This window comes from Hetaerina americana, unplaced genomic scaffold, assembly GCF_022747635.1.
Source record: "Hetaerina americana unplaced genomic scaffold, ioHetAmer1.1.p SCAF_22, whole genome shotgun sequence".
Taxonomy (NCBI): domain Eukaryota; kingdom Metazoa; phylum Arthropoda; class Insecta; order Odonata; family Calopterygidae; genus Hetaerina; species Hetaerina americana.
Genome location: NW_027286786.1, coordinates 5086295 through 5109363, shown reverse-complemented (window position 1 = coordinate 5109363; position 23069 = coordinate 5086295). Strand labels below are relative to the sequence as shown.

Here is a 23069-nt window from a genome sequence, read left to right as displayed (position 1 = left end):
TCCTGCTCACCGCAACAATTGCAACATCCGAGAACCAGGTTTTAACTTACAAAGTCGTAATCAAGACCCTGCAAGTCGAAACAAAGGCCACGCACACTAAAACTCATGCGGAAGAACAAAGTATTCACCTCTCCAATACGCATCGCTTCACAAAGTGACAATTCGGATCATTCTCATCAGTGAACGACATTAAGGCCCGGATGCTGATAGGCCATTCCGATCCAAATGAATGCCATTTCAAGAGTTTTTAATTCTATAGGATTATCGGATGTGGGAAGGGACGCTGGAACGGAAACATTGTAGCACTGATTGAAGGGGGTTTTATGATAGGAAGCATGTTTAGGGATGGGGAGACCCGTGGTCGGGGATGAGGGATTGCACGAGGCGCGGTGGTTGTTAATCCTAAGGTGGAGGGGTGTGGAACATTGGCTTTGCGTGAAAAATGTTAACCGTGTGGAACATTGGTCTTGACAATTTCACGCACATTTGTGCGCAGATATTCCGAAATCATATGGTGCGCTTTATCGTTGATTTCCGTTTTGTGGTGGCGCCTTTCGGGGGTCCTTCACGTGGGTGATCATCTGGGAGGCTTCCGCGGCCATGCTTGGACTCGGCCGCCCGTTTCTTCAATTGGTGGACGGTGAAGTGTCCCCGTGCCCATTCATCATTCTCGAATGAATTTCGATCGTCATTATAACATCTTCTAAGCTGAATGTTTCCACTGCACGATACTCCATTTCTAACAACAAACACCGCCAACGACTCAAACGACTGTTTATAAGGAACTCCCGCATGGAATGGTTTCCAATATCAAACGGAGGAGTCCACACACAGGTGTGCCAACATGAGAGACAAAAATAATCATGGGAGTAAAAATGCTATGGCCGAGTAGCGAGCCCGAGAACTTTTCAGAGCAACCTCGCTCTATTTTTAAACAATTTTTCCATTTCTATTTCAAAACATTGGAATATTTAATGTGCTTCTAAGTCCTGGCAAAGAGGGACAGAAAAGAGTCTCGCCGTATTCAGTCCAGGCGGAAGATCAACAGATCAAATATGAGGACAACGAATTCGTTGCAAAAACTTGAATGCAAACATTTGCTTCATTTCCGAGACGATGATTGGATCGCAATATCTCGGCTATCTCTGAAATGAGGCTCGTTTCGAAATGGAGGGAAGGTTCGGCGGCCTCCTCCCACGGGCACTCGCTTCCTTTCCTTAGCACTTCGTCGGAGACGTTTCGCCTCTCTCACACGCGAGCGACGGCCACGCTCACCTTTCCATGAAAATGTTTATTATATTAAAAAAAAGCTGTGATGCGAAAACGGGCACCCCTTGCGTGGAAAATAAACCGCGGTCGCCCTTGGCGTAATGCCTCTTTCACTTGTTCTACCACTCCCCCTTTCCACACACCCCCTTTCCACACCTCCCCTTTCCACACACCCCCTTTCCACACATCCCCTTTCCACATCCCCCTTACTCCACCGCAGGGGCTCTCGACGAGTGTTCGCCCAAGGCAGGGCCCCACGCTGCAATTGCGTATGCTATTAAAAACTGTAGCACTCTCAACCAGGTTAAGGCTGACACGTTTGCATATCTGGGTAATTTTCAAAGTAGGATCACACTCTTCTGTTCCTCTCATGTTTCACAGACACTACAACGATGTACGTATTTGGATTTAGATTGCCTGCAAATGCCTACTTCCCTTAACACGGCAATAATAAAACGCACCCTGATCTCTGGGCAATCACATGTAAATTTTTGAGGGACTGATCAGTGAGATCGAGGGATCAAGCGTAGAACCGATAGATTTAATGCGTCATTTTCCCTAGAACGAAAAGGGATTAGGATAGCGGTTAGGGGCCGCACCAGGGTGGAAAAATATTCCATTTCAAAAAATTAGTAGCAGCCTAAAATGTAGTCATTGCTCTATCGTATCCTTATTCCATTATTATTCTTGCTACAAGCACTTCACCTCGCATGCTTTGATAAACATTTTGCATTTAGCGACGGTATTGCACATAGCTGTAGTTGAAATTACCTTTATTAGTTGAAATATTTTGAAGACGCGTGGAATCAGCCCCTGCCACAAACCCTAGTTTGTCTGATTGCAGGGTGCCGCGGACACGAAAACAAAGTGCACCGCGCTGCTGTTCTATATGCCCAAATAACCAATAATATTATTCATAGACAAAGTTTTTTTTATAAAGTAAGGAGACGGTCATTATGCGTCACCAAGACTCTCCAAAACTGCCCTCTCTAAGGTTTTGCACAATTAGTTTCATTGTGTAGGGTATCCACGGAGGCAAAACTTGAAAATGTATGTATATCATCACGATGGATTGACGAGTGAATTAACAGTAAAGGTTGATGTAAACAATTGTGTGTTTGTCACTGAAATTAATTCTTATCAGGGTTGAAACATTTGATAGTTTCGTTCTGTTGTGGTGTGGGTTGAATTAATTTTGATGGAATCAGATTTAATCCGCACTAGATGTACTTTTTAAAATGACTATGACGCAAATAAAAACTTCCGACTGGATTGTTCGTCAATTTAAAGGTTAGGTATCGTGCTATGAATACAGTGATTCCTTCAAGATTCTATAAAGCATTGAATGGATCCACGCCCAAAGGATAAGGAAGAGGAGCAAGGGAAGAGTACAAGCAATATAGTCTCAGCAAAAATCAATAAAAAGAGCCAAATACTGTGCAGACATGCGCAAGAATGTCGGTACCAAATATTCCGTGCGACGTTTCGCCCTAGTGCTCCCGCGTGAAACGAACTCGTTTTTGAAGCGCCGAATTCAGGCATTGAGAAATGCCAAGGTGGTTCAAGAGCATGTTTGAAGCACACGGTGCACCAATGAGGTGCAATATTTGGCTTGGGTGAAATGGAAACGTGACTCACGCGAAAACAAGGAAATGGCATTTTATGGACCTCCTGGCGGCGCTGGTGAGGGAATAGCAGAATGGGGAAAATGGAAACCCAAGGGCAAATGAAACTGAGCACCATGGGGAAGAAAGAGAGTCCTCTGACGTTAAAAAGTGGTCACCGAAAAGAAAATCCAGTAAACGATTAGTAAGCTGAGTTTAAAGTCAATTTCATATGTGACATACAACCATTTACATGGAATGCACAAAAGGCTACTAAAGTATCAATATATGATCATTCGGAACTTGAAAAATAATATTTCTCATTTGAGCATTCTCTCGGTATAAATCACGAGTGAAAATGCGCCTGCAAGGACCAGGGAAGCTCACTTTGCCGCATCCATTTCCACTGAAAATATTGGCATCCCACGCGTATGCCGATGGTTTTCTGTTCTCGGCCATGGACCCTGTAATCGCTCACCTCCCGGCTCTTCGACCGATGCGCCCAAACGCACACTTGCCGAGCGAATGACTCGCCAATCCGCGCTCGAACGAAACCGAAGCTCCTCCACCAACGCGATCTCCACGAGCTATAATATTTTTATTTCGCTGAGGCATACGAGGGATGCCGATGACAAAGAGGAGTTTTGAAATGCAAAGAAAATATACCGAATTTAGAGAGTAGTAGCTTGGAAGCAATTGAATCATTATCCGCATATATACGAGTATATGCTTACTTAAATTCCGTCAAGTATTTTGGAGTACATGTATAATGACACCATTTTAGAAATTACAGCGTTCTTAATAAAAAAATCATAGTTTTTTCTTTGCTGTGATGGTTCAATCAACATGCATGTTCTTTACGAGGAACTCCACGGCGGAACAAATGCGGCCCAAGTTGGCGCGGAGCGGAGTGGAACGGCGGCGCGAAGCCGACGCAGCGAAGGCATTCTCTGATGGCTGAGAGGAACTATGACCCGGAGGCTGATTCGAGTGAGGAGGCAATGGGGGAGGGAGAAAGGAGCCCTCGGCACTGAAATCGACCGGGAGGCGTGTAAAAAGCAGTTCCATATATACGTGTGGTGCGCGGTCGGACGATGTTATTCTGATCCCTTATCGTTCGCGGGAAAAATGACATATTTAATCTATCTATTTATTCTACACTTGATCTCTCGAGTTTTACTGACAGGATCTCTCCTATTGCCATAACAAAGTTTTATAAAACTATCTCCTCCGCGGTTTCCTACGCGCAATCGGAAAATGGCTTTCTTCTCGCTATTCCCTGAAGTTTAGAGACAAAAGGAGTACGAAAAAGGCAAAGGAAAGTAGGAATGACGTGGAAATGGGTACAGGCAATGAGGTTTACGAAAACATCCACAAAGTTCCCAGTCACCCATGGCGCCACTGGTCACGCACAGACCCATCAATAGTGGGCCACCAAAAATTCACTGACAAGTCAGTGAGTAATGGTGAAGTTACCCTATTCAAACCAATTTCCAAGCAGCCATGTTTCCAATGCTAATCAACACCAACGATCAATTAACTGATATACCCGTATAAGCCCTTATGTAACTTTTCCCGATCTGACAGCCGTAAGAAACGTTTGGAACGTCAATTTCCTCAAATTAAAGTAAAAAGAAATAACGTTCGCCCTTTTCGAAACACCATTCGTACCTAATAAATTTTACGAAATAACATTTGCAGGTTTTGAACTTTATTATCGGTGGATAAGATGTCAAAATAAGCGTGGCATTAGACACAGGCTGGAGCCCGCTAGCAGAAAAGCATTATTTCCCAACACATTATGCATATTCCGCAAGATGAGGAATGTGAATTTTTATAAAGATGAATTATCACTCTGCCGTAAATACAAAGTATAAACTTAAGCGCTATTTGGAAAATTCAAAACATGGCTGTCCGAAGAATGGCTTTCGCGAAACCTTCGGCCATGCATTGATAATAATTCATAGTGATTACATTTGCATAGTGGTCTTAAACGCGAACGGTAATTAAGATGTTTTTCCATCATTGTTGACGGGATGAATCAAGCGAGAAAAAGAACACCATTAATTTTGCACAGAATATATAAATGAGGTAAGCAGACGCTTAAAGAGATGTTTTTTGAATTGGAAATCATCCGAATGAATCAGCGCGTCGTTCAAACCGAATAAGAAGTATTTGAGCTTCCCGTGAATGAATATAAATAATAATAATAAAATGGCTACTTGGGAATCGAATCTCTGACGCAATTTCCGGTAGTTTTCACCCTGAAAGCAGTACGCACAGCATGCTGCGAAGTTTTCAGAAAATATTCAGAATTGGAAGGGATAATGCGAGACTGGCTAATTGGTCGCCTGTTCGTCCCTGGGCGAGTGCGTAGCGATAATGATGGTTAATCGCCTCGGTGGCTTCCGTGAATTCCGTGAACTCCGGAGGCGACGCGGCAAGGGCGACCTCGTGGCTGCACGGAGAGTGCTCATTAGAGCACGTGCCCTCGCGATCATGAGCGTGCGTACTCGCGGGAGACACGCACTTCCCTCCGCGAGAGCCGTGAAAATGGCGCGGAGGTCCCCCATGGGCTCCCTTCGCTCTCCGTCGCCCCGCAGAGCGGATGTCTGGATCCATCGGGAGTGGGCGGCTTCCTCAGTAACCTCTGAGAGTGCCTCGGAGCTGACTCGAAGGCGACCGTTCTTCCAGGCCCTCATCCCGACACGAGAGAAGGTCGACCAGCATCGGATGCTCATACCGGCACGCACTGTGACCACCGATCACGTCACCACATAGCAGTAGCACGATGCTTCTTTGTTTGAAATTATCCCCGAGACCGTGGATTTCACCTTCGCAGGTGTGACTGAAAACAAGAAAAACCTGGTTCGACTCCTGGCCATTCCAAGTCTCGAAAAGCGGCAATGCTGGAGTCCCGCGACTTTTCGCACGTTACGGCCCTTAATAATACCGAGAAAAAAAGGACCTTTGGCACTCCCGGTGGTGCCCTGCTCCGTCACCAATGACCTCAATAAGAAGCAGCGGATGCGGAGAAACGGAAGCCGAGACTCGGGGAGGAAGGTTACTGACTACCCACCCGCTCGACTCTGGATGATTGGTGGGGGGGGGGTGAAGGAATGGGGGAGGGGGGGCGCGCTGCTCCCCGCGAAGCGAGTTCGACCGGGCGGGCGAGGGGGTCGCTCCGACCGGCCCTCCCAGGAAAATCATAAAACCACACCAAGTGCGTACTAACCCTAATGATTTCCACGCCGACCCGTTTGAAAATCCCTCATTCCGCCCATCGCATGCCCTTCGGCAACACAACTCACTCACGTTGAACGACCCGAAGACAAGTGGCCTCCTATCCAGATCAGCACTATGAATACGATATTGCAAAATAAGGACCAGGTGGTAAAATTAAAATTATTGCCATTTTAGCAAGGCAATCTCCCCGACGAAGCCGTGGGATTCTTCGGGAAGCTCTGAAGGGACCCCCCGAAGGGGCGACGCGAAATCGACGATGCGTGGCTCCCTGTGGTGATGCTTAAGCGTACTTTTAAAGGTTCCAAATGAGTCGAGAGCCCACAATTATAAAACATACAATGTCTAAGTCATTCTTATACGAACATGTGCAATTTTAATCCATTCACACGTATCATACATTAATTACGTAATATGTATCTATCAAACGTATCATAGAGACATAATTATTTATAATAATGTCAAGTTCAACGCAATATAATAGGCGGGCAAATTATGTGAATACATCGAGTAGTACGGTAAAAAAATACCAAGGTGGAGGTGCGACTATCAGAAAAAGTTTAGAAGACCCTGAACACATATACGTAAGCTAGGTATTGGACGATATCAAACTACTCTTCATATAATTAATGGTTTCTGGCGTAACTTTATGGAACCGATTCATTATAAATAAATGAAAGGACTAACTTTGTAGTTCCACACGAAATTTATATATATATATAATAAATTTCGTGTGGAACTACAAAGTTAGTCCTTTCATTTATTTATAAACTACTCTTCGTTCCTTCTATCAGTTTTCTCCAAAACTCGTATTCATTTCCTTCGTACTCTCTGATTACGTTACAATGACGAGCTTCGACGTCCAAAAAATTCTCAATATTCCCTCCGTCATCTTTTTCTATTTCCTGCGGATTTCACCAATCGCCGTCCGTCCCTAGACGGCCTCCGACCAGAGCTGGCGCACACTCATGGCCTCAAAGACAAAGTTTCGCATCCTTACAGCGCCACGGAGCGCACGAGCAATTCCCTTCGCTGAATGGTGATCTTCTCGCCATTGCAAATGCAGCGGAGTGACAAGGGCGTGGTTTGTCGTCTTCTCGGCGCGGTGGATTCCCCCAAGGCGAAGCGACCGACGCAGACTCTTCTCTTGGCTGCGAAAATGCCGCACTTCTCCAACCAATTGAGACCCACCATTCCCAGTGACCTCTTTCATCGCCAAAACGAAAATTCACGAACTTCCAAAAACTCAAGGAGGGGGCAAGTTGCATTTTCCCTTTCACTCAAATATTATTCCGCTTCGAGAACATTCCGCGCCCTTTGAGCCGAGCGCTTGAGATGCTTGGGCCATCAACATCCCGGGCAAACAAACTGCTCCTGACACGTCTCTCTTTCACAACCACCACGCGTGAAACATTTACATTGGGTTCCAAGTTTGGTGAACAGATTTTTTTAAAAAAGGAATATAAGTTGAATTATAAATTAAGTGAATGCTGTCATCGACCTTAGAATTCCATTTTAAATTGACTAAAGTTACACATTCAACATGTTGTAACTTATCCTGTTGCAATTCAGAGTCGATTTCAATCTGTTTATTATTATTAAGCAAAATTTTCGCCTCAAACAATTAAATGATATTCAATTTTAAAGGCCACAGACGGTGTAAAAAAAGATTTCGTAAGTATGTTATTGCGTAAAAATTGATTTAAAGGAAGGAGTACTTTGTATTTCCATTTGAACAAATTAGAAGCACTTGATGACAACTAGATCAGTTGCGTGACTCCAACAGGACAGCAATTTGGATTATTAATAGGGGTTTCCCAGCCTTGTTTTGGGCCTAGACCGTCCCAAAGGCCTCAAAGATGTTGATGCCACATCCACCTTCTCTGCCAATCAAGGTTTAGGTGTAGACGTAAAGTAGGTCTAGCCTAAATCGGGACTTCATATACAGAAGGAGCAGCGCTTTTGAAAACAGTTTCCAAATTGAAAATCTCCAAGGAATGTCAATTTTGCTGGAGATGGTCAGTTTTTACTGTATCAGTGATGAGGTTACCAAGACAACATAATTTTCGAACTGCCCCCAAAAGATTCAAATTGCCGCCTTGTGTGGTGGGAGGGGCTGTGAGTGTGCCCCCCCCCCGTGTCGGAAAACACGGCTCTTTATGACATACCCTGTTATGAGTGGGAAGGGAATCATTTGCTACTCAATGTTTAACTAATTGCCATTCATTATATTTGTGTTACCTCGATCACGAATGATTTATCGATTGATGCGTGCAATTGGCGATTGAGCAATTAGATCATGCATTTCCAGCAAGAAAGGGGAATTTCCTTGCCTTGACGGAAATTCCGATTGCCGAGGTTAACATTCCAATGGACATCGGAAAAGTTTCAATGACAACTTAAAGAATGAATCCGAAAGAAAGAAAGAGCTAGAAATTGTCACTGGCGCGGAGGAACTTGCACCATGGTACGTATTAATCCTTTCACGGCGTGGTACTTATCCCTTCATCATCAAGTCCCTTATAAACTTTAAAATTCACCTACACGCTCAGTGTCAACCAATGCCTGCCTCCTCCGCATAATTCTGACCGAAAGCCGGACGCTGCGAATTCTGCTCAATTCGCATTTTACTCTCGGAACTGGCGGTTTGGGAGTTGATCAGTAATGGCGAAATGCACATAGAGAAGGGGAATGGTGTACATTTTATACATACATACGAGCACGTTATACATATATATGAATGATGGCGGTAGCCTCACATCTTGACGAGGGAAAGATAGTAACACGAGGGAAAGAACGAAACTCACTCGCACGCAAATTTTCGGCAGTTAGCCGTCTTCTAGACCTAGTATACAAGCACAGAGTTCGTTCAGTTACAATTCAATACTCTAAAATGACTTATTGAATGGCCTTAATTCCGAACATGGCAGTTGGTGTACCATATATGTAGACAGGTTTACCTACGTTTCAGTTTTCTTATAAATGCAGTTTTAAAAACTCGGTCTGAAAGCACACATTACTGTTTACACGCGCTAAAATATAAGCAATCAGGTGGAACAGTTCGTTTAAGTAGCCTTGACCGCGAACGAGTTTATTCCCTGGTGATGGGGGCTTCGTGGGATCCCCTTCGCGAGGCGAGGGGAGGGGGAGGGCATCCCAACCACTGTTAACCCGCCCCGACTGCCGATCCTGGAACCCGGGTGATTTCACAAGATATATTTAGAAGTGATACAGGGCGACTTGGAAATACATTAATTCGTGATGTCAAACTGTCCTCCCTAACTGAGAATATTATTTAACATACTATATTTATTCATCAAGGTACTCATATGGTATTTCTCGCGTATTTCATATAGCGAGGAAATCGCAGAAATGTCCGCAGCACAGTCAAACAGATCGCCTCTCCCTCATCGATCTCGCACGAGTCGAGGTCCGGTTTGTCCGCTGCCCCCATCGACACCTGCCCGCGGCCATTTCCGAGGGGGCACGTGCCTCCCCAGAACAACGCCAGGGACCTCTCCCGCCCCCGTGTCTCGCGAGAGGAGTGGGGGGCGTGGCCAAGGGCACTGGCGGCCATGATTGCTGACCCCATTGGACCCGAAATCCTGAGCATTTCGTTCATATTTTTCAGATTATGTTTGTCGGCTAACATTCTAATTTCGAAAAGCAACCGCGGCAGAGGGGTTATGGAAGGCGGCCGTGGGAGCTGTTTGGACGCTCACTCGGGTTTAAGGGGGGCAAGCGATATGCTTCGCTCTCGCAGTTTTCAACACTCTTCAAGGGGGAAACCCCGCTCGCGAAGGGTGCTTGCAACCGAAGTGCGGGAGGGAGGGAGACACGACCCGGGCAGTCGGCTGGGGCAAGCCATTGCTTTTCCAGCCTCTCGTGTTGCGTAAAGTATCCGATTATGGTCATGATAAACGACGTCCGCGATGAATATTGGCGCGTATTTGATTTTCCCATTTCCTCGAATCAACCGAGTTTTTTGAATCACTTGTTGCGATTTGGGAGTCGTTTATGCATCGGAATGAGCGCACGGACGTCACAACGATGGAAACAACGCGTGCTCTTGGCGGGATACATCTCGCCTTAAAACACGTCCTGCACTCAAATCCAAATAATCGAGTCTAAGAAATCATTAATTTTGTCTTTTACTTGTATTTTCCTGAAATGTGCAGCAAAATTGCAGTTTTTTTGTTTTGAAAAAAAGTCGCTCAGCTCGGGCCTGGGGAGTGGTGAAACAGCATTGCCAGCGAAGTGAGACTGAATCGGCACTGAGGCAGTCGTCGATTCACCCTTTACTAGAACGTGGTCACTAAAAAATATCGCCTAATCTTTCAGCGCCACCATGCCCTGCCTTCTGAAAGATACTGGTCAAATGGAGAGCATATCGAATGTGTTTTGAAGGCTCAAATCTTTTGTTTTTGCACGGAAGGCCGCCTCGGTAGAGCGGACGACTCGGAAGGGAAAAAGAACTGCATAGTCACTCAATGCATTCTCGCTTGGAGGGCATGCATTAAAGGCCTCCCAACCGCAGGCACCCGAAATAGCATCCAGTTTCAGTAGCCCGGATGGAGGTAAGCACTTTCATTCCTCCTTCATTTCCACCTCGTCCGATTGTATTCATTCGTCGCAGTGTCGGATACCATGCAGTCATTTGTCATTTATACCGGCTAAAAAAATAGTAGCATGATTAAGGAGGTCAAAAGGAGAGAAATATAAGGAAAGCCTAAAGATTGCCAAAATATTTCTGGAGCGGGTGGCAATGTCCGACTTCTCATGACTACAGGCATTATATTCCGTTTTTGGAGTTAGTGTACTTCGCCATGAACGTAATGCGTTGTACCTCCTCTGTAGGATGGCGCACGCATTGCAGCGGACGAGTGGAGAGCTCATCCAAGTAATCAGGAGATGATCTGCATATGCGATATTAATAATAATAATAGGATTTGTTAATATCGGCGCATGGCAATGGACACGGGAAGGCTTTTAGTGGCGATTAAAAGAGCACTTCCAATGATTGGAAGAGAAACCTTCTATTCTCCATAAAATGGCCGACGTCGCCTGGATGTCCAGCGACGGCTTCCCCCGCCCCCTCCCCGGCCGAACACCCCTTCCAGGACAGAATCCCTCGGACTGGCCGGGAAGGTCAACACGAGGTTCACCTTCGGGGGCACTTTTGGCCGGATCGACCTTCGGCGGTCGAGGTGCCGCGCACATCAACCGTAGCGTGTTTGAATCTGACAGTAAAAACATGCACCGTTACATAACACCGACTTTAAATCGAGGCGCATTTACCAAGGGCAATTGTGATTGCTGTTGCCCTTGAGTCCAATATCCGATTTACTTAAAATTCAAACCAGAAATTAAATTAAGAGTTTTAGATCGTTCAAAACTTTGAGACAAAGCTTGAACGATCGAAAGAATGCTTCGGTGGCTCGTGATAACACGCCTGAGAATTCGGTTAAGCTGTGATTTGTCGTTTGAGCTTGAATCTGGATACACGCAGCCGAGGGCAATCAATTGCCGTTCGCCCCGTGCAGGTTGACAATGCGTCCGGGCAGGAGTCATTTCGGGGATCGAGATGGTGCGGGGGCTAACGTACTGGCTTCCCACCCTGAGGGCGCGGGTTCAAATCCCGGCGGTGTTGAATATTTTTCAGAGGTATCTCGATCCCTACTTGAGGTGCTTTGTGGAGGGCACTTTGAGTGAGTACGGCGTCCGTCGGATGGGACGTTTAGCTGCGGACCCCTTGGCGCCTTTCGTAAAGAGTAGGCTAATGCCGACGCCGGGTGTCTCTCCACCCTTCATCCTTTCCTGTCCATCCCCTATGGCGCAAATGACCATAGCTGTCGGTCGCCTCCCCTAAAAACTACTACTAGGAGTCATTTCCCCGGCGCCTCCTTCCGCGACCATCCGCGACGACGCGCCCCGCTCGCCCGTGGTGAGGGGGCTCTCCCCTCGCCGACCACACCTCTCCCTCCTCGCCATCGGGAATCCGCCGACCAAGATTACACCATGTTGAGTACTAGACGTGAATCGAAAGAAAATCCCCCGAATCGAGGAATCGACGGCGGCCAGCACAAGTGGCTTCGAACCCCTCGTGGTCCTATGGAACTGGAGCGCCCGAGCGAGGCCGCTAACCTCCAGCATTCGTCCTGAAAAATCCTGGAGCACGCCATTTTCGGCAGCGCCCTTCAATGGCCAGAGCTTGATGTCACTCAATAATCAAAAGGCTCATCAAAAAATTGACAACGCGAAACGCTGACGGGACTACTGATTTTGCTCTCAATTCGGGACTGAGGAACATGCGGGTAAAAGCGATCCGGAGGACCCGCATGACGACTGGCATAAAAGCCGTAAGGATAAACTGGATTCACGCCTTTCCATCCAACGGCAAGATCGGTGACCCGCTTACGAATAGTTAACTGCGAGACAACTTCGGGAAACGGGGCTGAGTGAAAATCCAAAAAGTCACGTGGCATCAATATTAAGTAAATAATATTAAAATGCTCATGCTATTTAAATGCTAAATTGAGAGAGTTTTTAAATATTTCAAGTGAAGAAATCAACAGAAATACAAACAGCTTTCCGCGCACCACAAGATTTGAGATTAAACCAGGTCTGCACGCATATGAAAGGGCTGTCAGCTCTCATACGATGACAGGTCAATAATAAACGATCACAAATTAGGGTGGCAGGGTCGCGAACGGTGACCTCAATGGTAACTATTTTCTAATACTGCTTTTCAGAGTGAACTAAAATAAATTACAAAACCTACCCGGTCCTCAGGTCAAGTTGAATAAACGGGAGTATGCAGGGGATCATCGCGAGCCAGATGCAAGTAAGGAACACACCAGTGCTAAAGGAAAAACACGAAGGCTCATTTAAGGTTCAAGTATTTGGACCGCACGACCTTGACCTTGAATCGATGTATGATTAGGCATCACTTTGACACCAACCTCCATGCCACTCAAATATGGAAAACGAGTTAAGCACTCGATGAAATAGCCTGAAGATTACGAAATTATGAGTGGGATGAAAACTTCGCGCTCAAATACTCACCGTCCTCAATATGCAAAACACTAATAGGTAAACGTGGGTAAGTTTCAAGGGTCAAGTTGAGAAAAGTAGATACAAGTATTCAGGCCAAAGTGATCACTCGAAGGAATAATGTGTAAATTCGTCAGGCTCTCTCACATCAACTGCAACTGTTTGGCCAGACTAACAAGTGTCAAAAAGCTGTAATGCCATGAGTGCAAGCGATTATTTGATAATTTTCACGGTCAATACGCTAATTTTCATGAATAGACCTATAATAGTTTTTATTTTAATTGATTTTCAAATAAAATTTTCCCAATTTTAAGGAAAATTTCGCCTACAATCAATGTTTGGTGTTCTTTGGAGAAATTATTTCCGTTCAATTTCAGAGTGAACTACATTAGTTATAATAATTACGGGGATTCCCTAATGGTGCGCGATGTACACGGAGCAACCAGGAATGCTGGAGAGGAGCTTCATGACTTAATCGACCGCCGGGCGAGTCCCTCGCTCCTCAAGAGGAAGGCAGAGCAGATCCGGAGCAAACGGAGAGCGGATCCCCCGGACGCCTCGCTCGTATCCCCCGTCGCCATCCAATGCTTCCCTCCAGGAACACACCCGCGACGATTACGTCCTCTCCCACTGATCGCACACCGGGGAAGGGAGTTGTGCTGTTAACGCTGATGTTTCGACAGCTCTCGGCCGAGTACCACTCGATAGGTAGACTTCTGATAAACTCCTTTCCATTGGACTTGATGGTTAAGAGAAAATCCAAGTTTAAGGGTGAAAACGATCACAATTTTAAAATAAAAATAAGACCACAAAAACAAATAGAAAAAGTTTTAATTTTTAAATCAAAGTATTGTTGAATGGAACCAGCAGCCTAGAGAGTTGTTTAAGGTCTTTCCATTGAATGCTGGGATATTTAGGAATGGACATACGGCAGCCACTGGGTACGACCGAATCATTAATTATGTACACAAAGACTGTTCGCGATGTTTCTCCGCGAATGATGTGGATGGCGCGAATAGGTTCACCGTGAAAGGGGGTGATGTTTGATGGTTTCTGGTTTTGGTGTGATTTTGAGCAGGGTGTAATGGCAGGTACTTCGTTTTTCTTTGATTAACCTTGTATGCAGCGGCTTAGTTTTGATATATTAGTGACTGAGAATATGTTGGTGAAAGGATGTGGAGTTTTTGGCAGAAGAGATGTACTAGATGTTCCTTGTAATATTATCATGCTACCACACTTATACTCGATTTTGTGATCGAGATTGAATTTTAGATGTTCATGTCATTGATCTGAGATAAAATAAATTATAGGGACTGGTGCCACCTGAGAATGTCTGCATGTCTTTTAATAGTAATAGTTATGACGGCAATATGCAAGGGAATTTGCAACCAAGTGCCTCAATTCTTTGATTTTGAGAAGGCGCTTGATTGAGTGCATTGGGCAGAAGGAACGAGTACATTCCATGGAAAAGGAATAGATTGGAGGGAAAGGAGGCTAATCCGCAACCTGCACATGTCTCAGACTGCTCAGGTGCGGATGGGAAACGGGGAGTCCAGATGGGCAGTGTTAGGAAGAGGTGTAGGGCAGGGTTGCTCATTATCACCGTTGCTGTTCAACCTGTATGCAGAGGAAATGATTAAAGAGGCGTGGGAAGAACTGGAGGTAGGAATGAAAGTGGGCGGGGAATTCGTAAAATCAGTTAGGTTCGCTGATGATCCAGCTTCTACATCTACATCTACTTAATACCCCGCAAGCCGCCGCAAGGGCGTGTGGCGGGGGGTGCTAGGACACCACCCGTAATTTAGAAAAGAAAAAGAAAAAAAAACCGCATGCAATAACGACAAAATCATATATAAAAAAAACATGGCATACATTCATGCATGAACACTTACACCCCACACACATGCAAACACTCAAACTACCAACTAACATACACATGCACCTGAAAGTATAACTAACATCTCTATAGTGTTTAATTTTGTTCCGACTAGTAAATTCAACGTTTTTAATATTTCTAAAGTGACTTCGGTTTCTTGCTATTATGATTACTGATTGTTCGGGGAAAGAATGAGTATTTGTACCTATCTGTCTTGGAATCTATCTCCCTTAGTTTATCTTTGTGGTCTGATCTACCTAAGTATCTTAGCTTTGGTTTGTCAGTCAGCGTAGGGATTACAAGCATTACTGGGTGAATGGGAAATTCAGTGCGACAGGTATGGGATGAGAATAAATGTAAAAAAAGCAAAGGTAATGCGATTTTGGACGCTTTTAAAATGTGGGTGTGGAGAAGGATGGAGGAGGTGAAGTGGACAGAAAGGAAAACAAATGCCAGGTGCTGAGTATGGTGGGCGAAGAGAGGGGATTGCCAAGAGAAATTATAAGGTAACAGAAGAAATCGATACAAAGCGAATTGATTGGCAATAGGGTTTTCAAGAGTGTGATAGAGGGGAGAATGTTAGGCAATCGAGGAAGACGTAGGAGTAGAATAGGGATATTGGACAACGTTTTTCACCACCCGTCACCACCCGTAAAAGGGTACAATACCCCATGCAAAACAACACCATGGAAAATTACAGCCACAGCAGAGCACACACTCATGCAAAAATCCCTTAATCCAACACTCATGCAAACACATACCATAAACCACCAAACAACTGCACCCCAGGATGCAGCACGAAAGCCATGCAACAACACGGAAGCCAGGACACAACAAGCAAGAATGCGAAACGCCACCACCGCATGACCATTCAACACAGAAAACTATACCTGCCGAGGAGACTGTACAAGGTAGGGCATGAGAACAAACGTTGCAGCTAGCAGGAATTTCCCCCCACGGAGAGGGACGAGGGATTGAAAGGGAGACTTAAAAACAGATGAAAAGAACACTAATGAGGCCATTCGGAAAGAATGGGTTATGATAACAAAACACCCGAGTTTAGTGGAAGAGCATGCGTTAAAGTAGAACTAATTATTTTTTAGACGCTGATGGTGGCAAGTGGAATTTTTGCTATCTATAACCCTGCAGTTGCTATCCCGTATTGTCCGTGGGAAGAAGGAGTCCTTGAGTCGGATAGTTCTGGCATCTATTTCCCGACTTTTATATGTATGATCCAAGTGACCAATGTATGTAGGAGTACGGATAATTTGCGAGACCTCGGTGCTGAAACATGCGGATCTGAATTTATTTAATAATTTCAATCTTGCATTGAATCGTCTTTCTGCCAATGATTCCCACCCCAAATCCATGAGCATTTCGCTGACGCTTTGCGTTTTATCGTAGGAATTTTTTACAAAACGGGCTGCCCGGCGTTGAACCTTCTCAATTTCCCGAATGAGGCCTTTTTCACTCGGATCCCACACGCTGCATGCGTATTCTAAATGAGGCCTTAAAAGAGCGTGGTAACATCGTTCCTTGACCTTCGAGTCACTTTTGCCGACAATGCGTCTAATGAATCCCAATTTTTTATATGATTGACCGCAGACTTTACGTATGTGAGTCCCCCAAGTTAAGTCTTTTGTGAATGTGACACCTAGGTATTTTACCGTATCAACTACTGCTAGGTCACCTCCAGCTAATTTCTAAGCAAATCCCGTTGATCTTTTAAAGAAATTTACCACTGAACATTTATTATAATTTAGAGTCAATCCCCAGTTAGAACACCATTTAGTAATGCAATCTAAATCCTGCGCTAGAATAAAACGATCCTCATCCCCAGATATCTCCCGATAGATCACCGTGTCATCCGCGAACATCCTAATTTTACTTTTCACTTCGCGGTTCAAATCGTTAACAAAAATCAAGAAAAGCAACGGCCCGATTACACTTCCCTGAGGTGTACCCGGCGTGGATCGAACGCTGTCGGAAGCAGCGCCATCAAGGACTACCCTCTGTTCCCGCTCATGAAAGAAAATCTTTAACCCAATTTATGGCGCCCTTGTTTATACCCGCGACCTTTAGTTAATGAATGAGTTTACCATGTGGAACCTTATCAAATGCCTTTTGAAAATCTAAGAAGATGGCATCCACTTGCCTACCTCTCTCACCAGAAAAAAGTAAATCATGTGTAAATAATCCTAATTGGGTTTCGCAGGAGCGGGTTTTCCGTAATCCGTGGGTATTGTCACTTAAAAAGTTATTGTTATCAAGGTGTCTCATTGTTGTCGAACTGACAATTATGTGATCTAAGATTTAGCAACAGATAGAAGTGAGAGATATAGGTCTGCAATTGTTAGGGTCCTCCCTGTCACTACTTTTAAAAATAGGCGTTATTTGCGCGGTTTTCCAAATCTGAGGTACCTTGCACTCTGTGAGGGATTTTTAAAATATAAATTCAAGGTACGGGGCAATGTTTGGAGTTAATGTTTTATCACCCTAGCTGGTATATTTTTGGGACCCGGGGATTTGTTGGGATTAATCTCATTAAGCAATTTTAGAATTCCTTGTTGGTCAGCTGTTATTTTTTCCATGGGTTGAGTATGCATTGTTTCTTGGAGAAATGCGGTGGCAACATCGTTCGTGAAAACGCTTTGGAAGAATGAATTTAGGATGTTAGCTTTACCCTCACTGTCTGTATGAATTATTGCTACAATCCCTTAAGCAAGCCACGGTTTGTTTACTCCCATTTACTTCCCTAACATATGACCAGAAAGCTTTGGGGTCAGTGTCCAGGTACTCCCAAAGTACCTCTCGTTTAAAGTCCAGTAAGGCGCTACGTAATTGTGTTTTGGTTTCAATTTTAGAGGATCTATATTTGTCCCATAATTGTTTATTTTCAGGGGATGATATGTTCACGCCTGCCTTCTTTACCCTAGAGTGTAGCATTCTCTGCTTTCGAAGGGCTTTTCTAACGGCTTTATTGTACCACCTGGGGTCGTGACTTGCCTTAACGTATTTTATAGGGATGAAATCTGTGATGCCTATTTGCATAATATTGACATAATCTGTCCAAGTTTCTTCCACGTTGGCATGACTTAAGCGGGTTTTGAACTCGGGTAGTGAAGAGTTTAATTGATTGGCAAAAGGTTCAAAGTCTGCTTTATGGTAATTATAAATTTTCCTTTTTGGTTTAACAAGCTTTTTTATTTCTATGTCTAAGTGGATATTAACTGCTTTATGGTCACTCAAGCCCTCGTCAGTTGATACACTAATAATACGTTCAGGCGTGTTTGTAAGAAATAGATCCAATATGTTCTTTCCACGGGTGGGCATGCGTACTGCTTGATGGAGGGAGTTTCTCAAAACCGATTTTATCATGGAATTGCAAGATTCGTGATCGCGGGTCCCAGATTTAACGCTTTTGTTGTCCCAATCTATACCAGGGAGGTTAAAGTCGCTACCAATTATGTTTATGCTGTTATTATATTTACGTGTAAAATTGTAAATTTGATTATTGAGGGTATGAAGTGTTTTCAAATCTGAGTCTGGAGGTTTGTAGAAAGAGCATAAATATATGTTGGGTTGATTGGTCCGTTTTAAGGTGCACCAAACACTTTCTATGTTATTATTTTCAAATGAAACTTGCCTGCTTTCAAAATGACTTTTAACTGCCACGAAAACCCCTCCTCCGGGTCTTGTATCTCTATCGTGTCGGTAAACTTTGAAATCTATTGGGAAAATTTCTTGGTCATTTATGTCATTGCACAGCCAACTCTCTGTGCCTATTACTATATCAGCGGAATGAGTTTGGATTATGTGTTCTAGATCCGCTGATTTGTTCTTGAGGCTTCTGCAATTTATAACAAGTATAGTTAAATTATTTTGATGTTGAATAACGTCCTTATTTGTGCCTGACTGTAATTTAGGACGCCTTTGTGGGGAAGTGCGTGTCACATGTCTTTCTAAATCAATGCCAGTGTTGTCGGTGACTTTTATATTTTTATTAATCATATTATACGCGCTCGCGCCAGATGTTACCGACCCACCCACAAATGACCTCCTGCAATGCAATTGGTCAACACTGCGCCGAAATAAAAACAGTGCCAAATATCGCAAGCCGGGTGATATGGATATATAGTATATTGCCAAACGTTATGTTTTCGTCTATTAAAGGGGAATTCATACATTCTTTTTTAAACCCGCGAAATAAACAAATAAATTGGTAATTTACTCATATTTGAAGAATAAATGTCCGCTATCAAAAAAAACAATAATGAACTTGAAGAATTGTAGAATTTAAGGGTAGTAAAAGTAATTTTTTGCATTTAAAATTAGTAATTATTTAAAAAGCAAAAATACGGTTGCTATAAACGGCTAGTTTATTTTATATTAATTAAAATGTAAAGACTTTTAGGCGTAATTTGGCAATGTGACCTAAAGACACCTCTCAAACATTTGATTATTCAACTTTTATCAATTAATATACTCAATTACTTTTAAAATAATATTTCCGATATGAGCCAGTGACTGCGTTTTAATCTAAATATCAGTGCTCTGTTTGGTGGTCTGCGTTTAACGCTACATATCCGTGGTGCGCGCGCGCGCAGAATGAGTGCGAAAGACGGAGCATCGGACGGGCGCGGTGCGGGCGAGGTTGAGGCGTGGAGCGCGGTGCACCCTCTCCAACTGACGCGCACCCAATAAATTGAAGCGCAGGATAGAGAGTGTCCGTGCGTGCGTGGCAGTGCACCTGCTTCCTGACTAATCATGAAATCATTTGCTGCAAAGTGCGCAAAATATTGTGAAATGTGCGGGTGCGCCCCTCGTAGCGGCGGCCCCCCGCCTCACGGTCCTCTCCCCCGCAGGTGCTCTCCGCCCCGTTTGCCTCGTCCAACCCCTCGGCACCCGCCGACCTCGGCGCAGTCGACTGGCTCGGGACGCTGTCCGCCGCCGCTGCCCCTGACGGCCCCTGGCAGTGGTTGGACGCCCTCCTCCTCTACGCCCTCGGCGGGATACCCTCGCAGGTGAGTGCCCGGAAGGGAATGCGTGCACCGCACTCCCTAAGGAATACCCCCGGTGAGCGAGCCCACCCCGAGCGTCCTTCGTCGCCGCGTGGGCACCCAAGGGCTCCTCACACCCGGGGTTAAATATCCCATGGATAGGTCATCACGTACGTCACGGACGAAATGGGAATCTTGGAAGAGTGAGGAGTGTACGTCACCCTTACAAGGAGAGGGACACATCCCGAGGCATTGCAGCTCGAAGAAGACCGCAATATAGGGGAGGCATGAGGGTGGCAATTACTGGGGAAGGGCGAATCAGGAGAAGCAGGTGAAGGCAGATGTCAGCACACATATAAGGGAAAGAATAGATCGGAAGGGAAAAGGACAGCTCGAAGGGCAGCCACAATCACCATTCCTCCGATACCACTGGCCACGACTTGTATTAGTGACGCAATTCTGGCACGAAATGCTTTCATCCTATTCCGGCGAATTAACTATTCCTTTCTTTACTTTCTCTGCCTATGATACACTTGAAGGATTCAGAATAACCATTTAGATTGCACGGTGATCTCCACATTCATCCAGCGACTCGCCGTTGTCCAGGGCAGGTTTAGTGGCATTTTTCGAGGGTACCTGGAGACCGCGGTACCGAAGGGCAAGCACGCAATGGAATCCAACCAAACCGAGAAATCCCTCCTAGATGTCCAATATTTAGAAACGGAAAGCCATCCCGTATGAATGAGAAATCAGGACGTAAACTTAACGGTTAATGACGACGCAGTAACTTACATCTCTCTAAGCGTTGGCCTTCACCCTCTCGAGCGTCCGAAGGCAACAGAAAATACCTAACGCCGGACGCATTTGCCTGCTAATAATGGCGAGGGGGAAGGCAATCGCCGATGGACACTTCAATCGATGTCCACGGCGAATGAAAATTACTGTGATCGAGGGCGTAGATCTCCGTGACTCTATAGATGTGGTGATCGTGGTATTTCGAAGGCAAGGCGCCTCCGAACGAGTAGAATGGGCGATTGTTATTGAACGGACTCGCATCTGTTTATGAAATTCGGTCCGAAAAAACCAACACATTACAATTTGAAGAAATGAGCAAGAGCTTGAATTCCTCAGCGGTTTTTGGTCAAGGGGAGCGAACCTTTGCATGCTATGCGCCGCCGAGATGGTCATCTCCGAGCCGAGGGTACGTGGAGTGGGTGAATGCTGCGCGAGAGAGTAGGAGCCGTCGCCCGGGGGAGGAGGAAGCGGTAACCACGGGGGGGGGGGCGAAGAGCCAGGGACGATGGCCTCACGAACTGGCTCGAAGGTAGGGATCTGATTGCAACTCTCTTCGGAGATACAATCGAATCTGCATGCTAAATAGCGGGGACTTCATAAAGTATGCCACTCGGCCAGAATCTGCACGCCAGTGTAATCCATGAAAAACATTGATGGTCTTCACGATAAAAACTTTTCATTTGATTGACTCGCAAGACAGTCATTACCGTACAACTTTGAAGGACTCAAGAAGACGCCGTCTTAAAATTGGAACCACGACCAAAAGTGCTCGCAAGCAAATCGTACGGGTTGAGGATTCGATTCCCTGTTCATTGCCGTATTACGTTACATAGTTCATCACAATTTATCAGTTAAAATTATAGAGGGTGTTTTTAAAATGCCAAATGGAGAAAAGGATAATTATAACAAACGGTAATAATGATGTGCGTACCAGTTTTATCTACTCAAGAATATCACCCCTATTTAAGCAAACATATCATGTTTTAGAACCAAATACTCTTACATATTGCTTAATTATCTGAAAATATCATCCCGATAATGTTCTTAGTCTATTACAGAGAAATAAAAAACGAAGGCTCCCACTCATTGATATGCATTCAAGTGGAATTGTGCTAATTCCGAGGAATTTGTGATTGTGCACCGGATTGTGATGTTCGGTGAAAATCATCCCGCCACTCGCACGCACCAGGTGCTGTCCCTTGCCCCCCATCCCGCCCCACACATCGCCCTCTATCCTGAGAATCCACGCCGGCTCCTTCGCATCTCCTAGCACTCGTGATTTCGTCATTTCACGATTTCGGAGTGCACTTCCTACGCATTTTCTTCTCCGGTTTGCTCTCATGCTCGGCAGTGGTCTCTCATTAACGGCGCCCTCCTCATGATCCCCTTCCTCATCTGTCAACTTTTTCCTCTCCCTCCGCCTGCCTCGCTGTTTGCGCGCCTCTCGAGTGTTTGTGAAAAAACACCGACTATCTTGGGAGCACTTTATTTCACTTGCAAATATATTCCAAGAATTTTTCATCAGACGGAGAGGAATTCTGCCGGGCGTTTATGTCTGAATTATGTTTATTTCGGCTTTCGCAAATGAGGTTTGCATCGCCAGTTTGCCAGCGTTGCGGCTCTTAACCTTCCAATGAGAATTATTTCATAAAACGCACTACTTGTACGAAATATTCTCTGCATGCATGCCGAACATTCTTTCTGGGAAGCGTGCAATTGTTTACAGCACCAACCCTCTCGGTTCCCACGCTGGAGGTTCTTCCTCTCCTGAGGGTTTGTCAATTCTGGCAAATCCCAGTCATTTGGCTAATCCCAGTTAGCTTTAACTAGCACTAGTCAATGTTCACGTCAACCACCAATTCGTTGATGTCAAGGAGGTTTTCGATTGGTTTTTAGTAATCGCTATTGCGCACGCTTTCGAATGATCTGTCCATGATGTCAGAGTGGTCTACACTATCAGCGAATGATTCGACAAATTGATCCTCAGCGGCATAGCATCCACCCTATAACTCCCTCGCTTCAGAACGTAAGCGCATAGGCCTTGGAGTTTTTATTGAGCGATTCAATTGAGTAATACGTTCTTAAATCGACGTGGAACGCAAAATCGCTCTGATTTGTGTAGCCAGGTCGAAGTACAGTATTTCTCCCCCGCTCAGCTCGAGTTATCTCTTTATCCGCAATTGAGAGACGGCGAGGGCAATTCGGTGAATAGCAGAGTGTCCCGAAGAG

At 45.0% G+C, this 23069-nt stretch overlaps 1 protein-coding gene across 1 annotated transcript in view; it reads left to right on the top strand.

Moving 5' to 3' along the window:
* LOC139689333 (high-affinity choline transporter 1-like) overlaps positions 1-23069 on the top strand; it is a 172589-nt gene that overhangs the window by 23057 nt on the left and 126463 nt on the right. The window contains exon 2 of the mRNA XM_071586416.1: positions 19875-20069. Coding sequence (XP_071442517.1) covers positions 19875-20069 — 195 coding nt within the window. The remainder of the gene's footprint in view (positions 1-19874; positions 20070-23069) is intronic.